Genomic DNA, 10,022 nt, shown 5'->3' on the forward strand with positions numbered 1-10,022 from the left:
GTGGAATGTGGGTTGTGTTACTGTCTCCTGAAGAAAAAGAGCAGCTTAGTCTCTCAGTTTAACACCCTTCTGTTCCCCAATTTAAAATTACCTTGGGTAACAAACTGAAGTTGTTGAAGCCCTTCGCATTTTTTCCTGATAATGTATTAAACTGTGGCAAACTGGAGAACTGTGCAATGTAAAACATGAGCATCCATTCATATGAGTGGAGTCATCCATTTCTTTGAGCCTGAAGGCAAACTAGGATTTGGTGGGAATTCAGACCTTCCTACAAAAACAGCACCTGTGCACCCACCACACCTCCTCAGATCCTCGTTCACAAAAAAGATGAGCATTATACACAGTGTTGTACAAAAGATGGTCCCTCGGCTGATGTCAGGTGGGCTCGGTTTGGGTGTATCTCCTTTGCATGGGTAAGGGAAGTAAGTTGTTCTCACAACTCAGTGGGAGAAAGATCATAGGTTAAAAAACCCAACACCACCATGGCAATTATTAAGGTGCTCTTAGAGTGAAAGATTTGATAAGAAAATGGTCTTTGGATTTGATTGAGCTGGTGCAGTTTTTGGAGTCCTCCTGGGACTGTCCTTGGCAGAAGAGAAAGCAACTGCTGTCGGTGCAGGACGAGAGTCTTCGGTCAGAGCGGCTGAGCCCTCACCAACACCACACTGCTGATTTGGCTCGGGAAAGTGGGAGACTTTCAGGTCTTCTCAGCCACACTTTTGAAATAAGAAAGAAGGAGGTTTATCGAGTACTGCAAAAAAATGATAAAGACTGCCAAGAATAATCTCGAGCATTTAAAAAACTTTCTTTAATCAGACAGTTTTAATGCTGCTCCTTTATGCACGCCTAGATTTACGAAGGAAAGAGTAAAACTGTGAGTTGATAGTCAAGACACTTTGAAAGGGCTTAATTTCAGGTCTTTTGGATGGATCAGGGGAGGGAAGGAGACTGTGCAGGGACTTTAGCAGGAGTGATATTTCACAACTTACAAAACGTTAGAGAATGTGCTCCTTTCAGATTTTCTTTTCTGATTCATACTAATCAAAACAATCACAACAATCAGAACAGATTGCAGTGAAATCCAAGGAGATCTGGAATGAAACGAAAAGCCATCGGCACATCTGTTGTCTGCTCCAAATCCCACAGACCTAAATTTGAAAAGTGTTTGACTATTGGGATGTAGGTAAGTTAGCTGACTTCAGAGGATCTATACAATTGCAACTCCATTTGATTCAAAGATTAATTCTCTATTTTTAATAAAGCTAGAGGGTCTTTATGCGCTGACCTGGAAGTTAAGGATTGGTCTCAGTTTGGTCTCTTTTCATTGCTTTGAGGGAAAGTTCATAGCCAAGAAACATGGCTGAACTCACTGGGAATCCTCGCACTGTATTGACCGTGATGCCTCTAAAAAAGACCTGTTGGGGATGGAGAAAGGTTAGAGCATAGGAATATACTGGCTGTTTGAAGAAGAAGAAAACATTGAGTGAAGTCATGGTGGGATTCTGAGGAACCAAATCTTGGTTTGCTCAGAAGATATGCCTCTCACTGCTGCTCTTTGCCAAAGTCTGCGCTGAGGAACGGAAACACAATGGCCAAAGTCATTGGTTTGGTATCACTGTGCTCTGTGTTCCCTGTGGACCCCCATCTGAATCTGCCAGCAAGAGCTGCCAGAGGTAAAGGATTAAAAAAAGAGCCTCGTGCCACTGGTGTAGAGCAGAAAGCAAGAAACCTAAAACATCTTCCAGTGTTGTCCTACCTAGCTGCAGTCCCTCCTCCCCTTTGCATACAGAGGCATGAGAGGACCATGCAGACCCCAGGGTACAACGAGGCGGCCGTTGCTTCTACGCAGCAAACGCTCAGGCTCCCGAGGCTGGCTCTGTGGGCGCAGGTGACATTTGGGAAGCGGGGAGGGAGCGCCGTGGCCGCGAGCCAGGCCAGCCAGCGCGGGCGCTGTGCCATGCGGACTATTCTGCAGGTTTCACCTTTGAGTGTAGAATGGATTTTTTCATTCAACAGAAAATCAGACTGTCTCTGTACCGTGCTGAGAACTAGCTTTCACTGAAGGCTTTTGGAAAAAATATTCAATAGAAGCTGACATTTTCACATGTGGGTTCCTAAGGTCAAGCTTTGGTGCCCATATGTATCCCAGCATTTTCTTCCATTAATATCCACAGACAGGCTTCCTCATTCTGCTCAACAGATATTGTTTGAAAAGATGATGGCACTTACAAGAGTGAAAGAACCTGCAGCGTTTAAGTGCTTGAGCACTGAAGTGCTTTCTGGAAAGTCTCTCCTCACTCCCGGTGTTGGCTTGTCTCCTTTTGACTCCCCCCTCACTACAAACCCCGTTTATGTGCAAGGGTTTGCACAAGCCACTCATTCTGGGGTGAGCCTATTCATAAAATGATGGTTGCTGTCCTGTTTCTCACAAAATCCCTCCGTTAACCACCCAGGCTCATCACCGTGGTCACTAATCTGAATACCAGAAGTTCAAAAGAGACATGAAAAGTGCCAACAGCAAAGCAAGACCCCTTCCAGGCTTTACAAAGGCAAAACACTCCCATGGCTACTGGGAGAAAGCATGTAAGATCTCAGCTCTGAGACCAGAAGCTCATAGATTTAAGTGTCTAACCAGTATTTCCCACTTGATTTATTGGAGTGTTTTAATTTTGTTTAGGGAAGATAAAATTTTCTGGTAGGAAATTCAGATTTTTGCAGTATCCGTAAAGCAACATGAGTTAACAAGTTAACTAACAATGAAGATTTATGAAGAAAAGCACAGAGGCATAAACTTTTCTCATCAGAATGAACACACCTGATTATGGAGAAAGAAGAGGGCTATTCTTACATTTTTTTAATCTACATCAGGCCATTATTTTCAGGGCTACAAATGCTGTTTGTTTTTCCCAGAATGAAAATATCTCGACCTGAGTTTGCCGTTTATCAGTTGTGTGTCTCCCAGCATATAAAAAGATTTTCCTTATGAGAGAAAAAGCTGGTCTTATCAACTGTTACTCAATCGTATTGCTGGCTTTGGTGCAGGTGCCAGGCATAGTAACAGAAAAATCCGCAAACAAATTGCCTGAGTGACCTGTTTGTATTCAGGCAGGACAAGGAGTGTAGGGGGTGTGGATGAGGATGGGGAGAGAAGGGAAAACACGTGGAAAATTCCCTTTTCAGCCTATGTTTGGCTATGAAACCGTGTGCCATGCTGATCATGCAGAGCGGGTAATCTGCATAGAACCTCAGACAGCCTGACCCTCCTGTGACCGTCCGAGCAGGGTCTTTGGCATCTCTCCCGGTGTCTTTGCTTCATACGACTATGACTTGCTTCATCAACAGAAAAAAAAAAAAAACCACAACAGACCAGACTGCAGGCTCCTGTGACAGCTGGCACAACATAGCGCCTTGTTGGCAAATGTTTAAATCACATTGATTTGTGATTTTACAGGTGGTTTGGGTTTGTTTTTTTTTAACTTGTTACTTTTCCCTCAGAATGCGAAAATTAACACCTGAGAGCTAGGGACCCACATGATGTTTTGATGACAACTTAAATACAGTTTTATTTCAATATCAGAAGGCCTTGCTTCTCATAACTGTGCACAGGTCATGTAAAAAAGCTGCAAACCCTGGTTCTCTGCCATTCACTTTTAACTGAGGCAAAGTTTGCAAGTAACCCAAACATCGCTTATTAGACTAACAGACAAAGTCAGAAGAAGGAGATAGGTCGTTTTTGTCTGGCACGCAGTGCTTCTTCATGTTTGAGACCAAAGCAATTATGATTTAAGAACATTTTCAATCAGCTCTACCATGGTGCAAAAAGAGGGTGGGCAGTAGTAACAAATACAGCACAAGAGGGCTGCCAGCACGGTGCCGCTGGAATCAGTTCCCCTCGACTTTGGTGTCAGTGGGAAACATTTGGCCTCTGTATTTTGTAGAAGCAATCACAGAGGCAAGATTTTCTACCTCTGATTTACGATGAGTGAAATCATATTCACAAGTAAATGCACTGACATGAAGTGTTATTGTAAGTTAATTATGCCAGCAGGCTGTGATCCCCACTCACTCATTCTTTCATTGCTGTAAAGCGCATTATTACTCTCATAATTATGATTTTAGAAGAATCTGCACTACAATTACCTACTGTCATTATTATAATTTAGCAGCAACTGGCTTTAGCTATCTCTCAACCCTGCAGGTAGGTTTGTAACAGCCATTGTAAATTCCAATTGAAAATTAAATGCTTAATACCAGATTTTACTTCAGATATCACTTACTTTTAATCCCTCGTTCTGGTAGCTCTGTAAGATACAGTCAAGGGTCCCTTTGTACTTTTTAAAATAAACTCCATCTGCCTGAAGCCGACTTTTCACAACATCCATTGGAGTAGCAGCTGCCCAGGAAATGGCTCCTAGAAAAATGCAGAAGTATTTGAACAATTTTCTTTATATTTCCTTGGCCGCAGGTCAGCGAACTCGGGTATTCACCCCTCATTTACGACATCATATTCATGAGATTTTCATTTCAGGGCATTCGCCCTGCTCAGGCAGAGGAGAGGTATTTTCATCAGCAAAGTTCCCTGTCTGTGGAAGAAGCATTGAGATTTTTGGAGGTTACGCTGGTACTCAAATGCAGGCAGCCCCAGAGGTGCTCCCCCAGGTGCAAATCCATCTTCTGCCTTCCTTCTGGTAGGGCATGGACACGCTGTGGGAAGAGCTCGAGCTGCAGGGAGCTGCCGCTTGGAGCGATTTCAGGTAAACTGGAGTCCTCAGATAATACTGTCGAAAAGCAAAGTTTGAGCTGAGAATGCAAATAAGAGGCAGGTTCATCTCATGCAACCAGGATTAGGCTCCACGCAGCTGAAATGCATCGTCATGGCCCAGCTGGACAGACAAGGGTTTGTCTGGACCTATCTGAGGGTTGGAGCACGCAAGAGGAGCTGTCCAGACGGGCCAGGGCTCTGTTTATTTGCAAGAGAAACGGACAGGGCATTTTGTAATCATTACCTGAGCTAAGGACTGACTTGCATCTAAGGGTTTACAATTTAGAAATGGCCAAGAAATGGGGAGTGGGCGTAGGGGTGACCTTACGCATGTAAGCCTGAAAGGGGGGACACCTGCCAGCCTTACTGGCAGGTGTTCACAGGATAAGTTCAGTAACAGTCAGTTTTGCTTCTGCTGTTTGCAGGTAGAGCGTACACCCTCCTAGTGGGCAGCCAACAGGTTGAAGTCCTCTTCTGGAGGCATCTTGGCTGCCGTGTGTCCCTGGCAGTGCAACAGGGAGGCTGCTGGGAGACATCCAGGGAGGTGAAGGCACTGGCTGTGTTCCTTCTCGCTGACGTTAAGCCCAAGGAAGGTCTGATAACGATGACTTCCAGAAAGCTTGCCAAGTCATAAAGCAGAGCCGTAGTGCCAGGGGACGTGGCCCTGGGGGAGGAAGGTCATTCGGCCCTATGTCCTCTCCTGGTGAACAAGAGGATGCGGTGGCCCCTGAGCCACCTCCAAGCCTGCCCTGGGAACTTCCTGTCCTTGTTCTGTCAGTATTGGGGGAAAAAAAAAAAAAGGTCCTTACCTGCTACTCCCCCTGCCAGCCAGATGGCGGAGGGATTAGGGGAAGTGCATCCATCGGGAGTAGTCCAGTCACAGAAACATGTGTAAGGGATGAAATAGAGGCAGTACCCAGGAACATCCCTCAGAAGCATTGCTCCCGCACCTCTGTATATTCCTGCTATCCCCTCTTTCTCTAGGACCGTCCTAAAGCAGTGAATTGGGCCTTGGTACACAGGAAATCCAGGAACTGTGGGCTTTAGCTTAATGTTTGCTGCAAAAAAAAGATACAGCCATTATAATAGGCGTATTGCCCCAGAATTCGCAAAAGCCCACTGCACAGAAATCAGTGTTACTCATTTTCTTTTGCTGGGATCAATGTAGAGTGTGAGAAAAACAGCTTTAAGAAAGATGTTGAGACACTTTAGGAGAGATTTTTTTCTTAGATGCATTGCATACATCTCAATGGGAGATTTCCAAATGAGTTTAAGGCTACATGCCCAATTTTAATGGGTTTAACCACATCTGACGCCAAGCGGCATCTTTGAAAGCCTTGACATCTTCAGAGTCTGGCAAAAAACTCTTGCTTCCTACCTCTGATGTATGGCTGTGTTTGCATCTGTAGCCTTATCTTTACCAGGTCCACAGGAGTGCCGATGCCCACGGAGACAAACCCTGCCACCACGCTGGCCAGAGCCACGTCGGCGAGCGCTGGTGTGCGAGATGGGTCTCCGTGGCGGAGCTGGCTGAGCAGCCGTTGCGTGTTGCTGAAGACCCCGAACACCACGGAGCTGTAGACGGCGATGCTGGCCAGCGGGAAGGACATGCCTTTGAAGAAGCCGGCCACCTACCCGGGGAAGGGAGCAGGAGTTAGGAGAGAGGGTGGGACTGAGCAGCAAAAACTCCAGCACATAAATGTAACACCCTGACCCACACAGAGACATGGGCCTTGTTGTTTATCTCACCATGCCAGGGTCTTTTCCTTATAGGAGTAACCAGGAGAGTTACCTTGGAATTTAGCTAGAGAAAGCTGTAGGGATTTGCAGGCTCAATTGCACCAGCTTTATTGGTCTTCATATAACCGCTGGTGTCAACAGTGATTTTGCGTAATTGCTTTATGTATTTATTCATCTATTTGCGTTTTCTACCAGTACATTGAAAATAAGATAAAGTACTTACAGACTCATTTCTGTACACTGTGAGAACACAGTTGAGTGTATTTCCATACCCTTGTCCAGCTTGCAAACGAGTCTGCAAAACACATTCATAAAATGCAATTAAAATCCCAAGCTTCCAGCCCAGTGAAAGCTCGTGCTATGTAAACAATGTGTACTTTGCTTTGAGAGCAAATCCTTCCTTAGTTGTAAAGAAAATAGAGCAATAAAATAAGAGATATATGCATCCACCCCCCTTGAACTTTGCCAGAAGCAGGGCTAAACAGGACCTCAGGGGTTTGAAGCTTTCTGTAACATCTGGAATCGATGACTGTCAAATTGTTCTTGAGTCCAGACCAGCTACCCTGGCCCAGCACAGCGTCAAAGCAGACTGCTGGTGTGCGATGCTCTCATTGGCAAGGTCCTGATTTATGTGGAAAGTGGAGAGGGATGTGGTCTCCTCCGTTTGGGGATGCTCAGTGGAGGCTGGGTTGTGTTGCTGAAGGATGGAGTGGAGAGCTCCCCTCGGAGGCTTCCGGGGCTCTTCTGATCCAAGGTGGATTTTAAGACATAGAAATACTAAATGAAGCCAAAATAATTCAGGTCCGTCTCAGAAACTCTCCATGCTTCTCTCAAAAATACATTTTTACATCGTTTCCAACAAAGACATTTTGTTTCTGGAAAGCCATTGTTACATGCCTTTCAAAAAATACCCAGAACAGCTGTAAGAAATGGTGTGTAAGTCATGACAAAGCCTGTATGATTCAACATACTTTTCCCTCCTTACATAGATACATATATATATATATCTCCTCACATCTATTTAGATCATCTTTCATTCAAGCTGCTCACAAGTTTGCACAAAAAAAATATCCTAATAAGGGATACATTTTGAGGGCTTAGAGCTGTGCAAAGAAATGGAAATTCTGTTCTCTTCGCAAGAGCTGAGGCTTCAGCAGCTGAGCTGAGGCCAGAGCTCATATTTTACAGGGAGACCCTCACATGTGCTCCATCAGGGATGCTTTTAGGGAATGGGGACAGCATTTCTGGTCATCTCCATCAGCATGGCTGCAGGGACAGCGCCCAGTGGCCTCCAGTGGCTCAGCCCGGCTTGCACCAGGGTGAAGCAGGAATTTTATTTGGGAATTTGAGGTCCAAAGCAGTGCATATCCTCCAGAGTTTGTACTTTTGGAGAGCTTTTAGAGCCCAAAAAGCAGGCTGAATACTGCCCAGAGCCCTGCAGAAGCCTGGCTGATAGGATGCTGTTGTGGAACCCTGGATGGGGAGTAGGAAGGACTGAAACCTGGGTTCATCCCTCATCCTTGGGCTGCTCCATCCAGCTGCCTGCCCACACCGAGCATCGCCCTGGGCCCAGTCGGAGACCACAGGGAAGGCGGCAGCAAAAGCAGAATATTTACTGAGCCCTTACACACAAACTGGTACGTGAAGATGCCAGCTATAGCTCATGCAGCACACGTTGTGCCAGGCAGGCAGGCCTGGGCCGCGGGTGCTGTGACTCACCTGGGGGTGACTGGGCTGGGGGGGACCAGCGGGGAGGTTGGCTGCACCCCGGGCAGCCCCTCGGCACCGGGTGACCGTGGTGCACAGCTCTGCCCTCCCTCTCAGCTTTGTCGCAATGCTTAGCCCAGACATTTCCATTTTGCCTCCTTGGGCTTGGGGTTTTTTTCTTTTACACAGAAACCAGACATTCAAGTTAATACATTCTTTCAGTAACTGAGGGCAACCGAGTGTCCTCACCAAGCTGCTGCTCACACACATATCCCTCTGAGCTAAACTGTTAACACCGAGCCCTGAGATCCCTGCTGGCATCTCTGTCAGTGTGGATGTTCCTCAGGAAACTTTCTATTAGGTTTTAATTAGTACAATAGGGCTCTCAAGTGACACCCAGAAACTGAAAAACTTTCTGGGGAAATGAATGCAACATGGAGGAAGAAAATGGAAAACTACAAGGCTGTGGAAAAAAACACAAACAGCTGCCTGCGTTTGATAGAAACCAGAGTGCCCTCTGAGGGTCTCTAGGGTGCAAACTGGCCCTTGGGGTGACCACATCTGACAGCCCTGCCTGGTGCCAGCAAGAAGATTTGAACCAGGTGAGAGCAGATGAGCAGAGCAGTCGAAGCAAGGAAAGCTGGAAAGGGATGCGCTGTACAGAAAGAGAAAGGAGCAGGATATTCCTCCGTATCTCTGCATCAGTAGGGATGGTCAGAATTGGTTGGGACAGGCTGTACTGGTGTGTGCATGGGCTTGTCCGCGTCATGCCAGCAAATATTTTCTTACATCTCTAAATCTTTCCCTCTGAGGAATAACTGTCTTGCAGGAACAGTAAATGTTGCATCTCATAGCCCTGAGATAAAATTTCAGCACACTGCCCTTTCAGCATTGTCAGCACTAGGAAAACACGTAAAAATGTGCCTGCAGCAAAACAGATATAGTTCCACCGTTGCCCTTTGAATACTTGTCTGTGGCAAAGTTCAATAAAACATTGGCAGAACTGTTTGGCAAATCACACATTAAGTAAGGCCAGGTTTAATGTTCAGCATTAATCCTCAGCAGAGGAACTTGAACATGTCAGCCAGTTCTTGTAGTTTCTCTTTCAAAAAGAGCATTGGAAAGGAAGAAAAGTCTATGAAAACATTTCCATCCAGACTAAATTCTCTTGGGGTAATGGGGGAAGTGAAGGTCTTCTGAAGCACCATCTAGAGAGAGGCCACCTTCCCATCGGTGAAGTTTTGGGTGGTGATGAGAGAGAATGGTTCAAATTGTTTTACCTTGATTGTGTCCAGGGGGTGGCCCACAACCACGCTGGCAGTTCCTAGGGGTGAAAGCAAAGTGTTACACGGAACTTTGAAGAAGCTCTTGTGATGGGACAGGAAGCCATGGGTTTATAGGGAAGCAGGGAAGATTTCAACAGGAAAGGTTGTACCAGGCCAAGCCAGAGCAGTGCCCTATCTCTGACAACACATAAAAGCTGAACAGAAATACTTGCACATTTTTGCTTGACTACTCTCCTGGACTCCATCAATTTTACATGTCAAAGGCAAGTGAGCAAGAGGAGGAGGTAAAGAATTCGTACATCCTCTTCGCAAACAAGCCCTCTTGCACTCTTGTAAGCATGTGCAAATTTTTAGCCACAGAATGGTGTGATTCAGATTAGACCCAAGGAAATGCTTTCTCCTGGCTCAGAGATGTTCTAGAGCTGACCACCCATGGGAACTGGGAACCCTCATCCTTTGGTGTTTATAAAGATACCCACCAGGGCTGATTCAGATAAAGAGGATCCTGCTCTGTATCGATCTCTAGA

At 45.9% G+C, this 10,022-nt stretch overlaps 1 protein-coding gene across 1 annotated transcript; it reads right to left on the bottom strand.

Moving 5' to 3' along the window:
• Positions 1-1,292: 1,292 nt before the first annotated feature.
• On the bottom strand, positions 1,293-9,533 carry SLC25A48 (solute carrier family 25, member 48; the record flags this gene model as incomplete). Its single annotated transcript, XM_009872193.1, has 6 exons — positions 1,293-1,415; positions 4,278-4,411; positions 5,572-5,820; positions 6,141-6,393; positions 6,726-6,797; positions 9,490-9,533. Coding segments are annotated over 6 exons (875 nt in total), but the record flags the coding sequence as incomplete, so codon positions are not given.
• Between the last annotated feature and the right edge of the window lie 489 nt (positions 9,534-10,022).

The sequence above is a fragment of the Apaloderma vittatum genome, unplaced genomic scaffold (assembly GCF_000703405.1).
Source record: "Apaloderma vittatum isolate BGI_N311 unplaced genomic scaffold, ASM70340v1 scaffold21516, whole genome shotgun sequence".
In the NCBI taxonomy this organism is placed as follows: Eukaryota; Metazoa; Chordata; class Aves; order Trogoniformes; family Trogonidae; genus Apaloderma; species Apaloderma vittatum.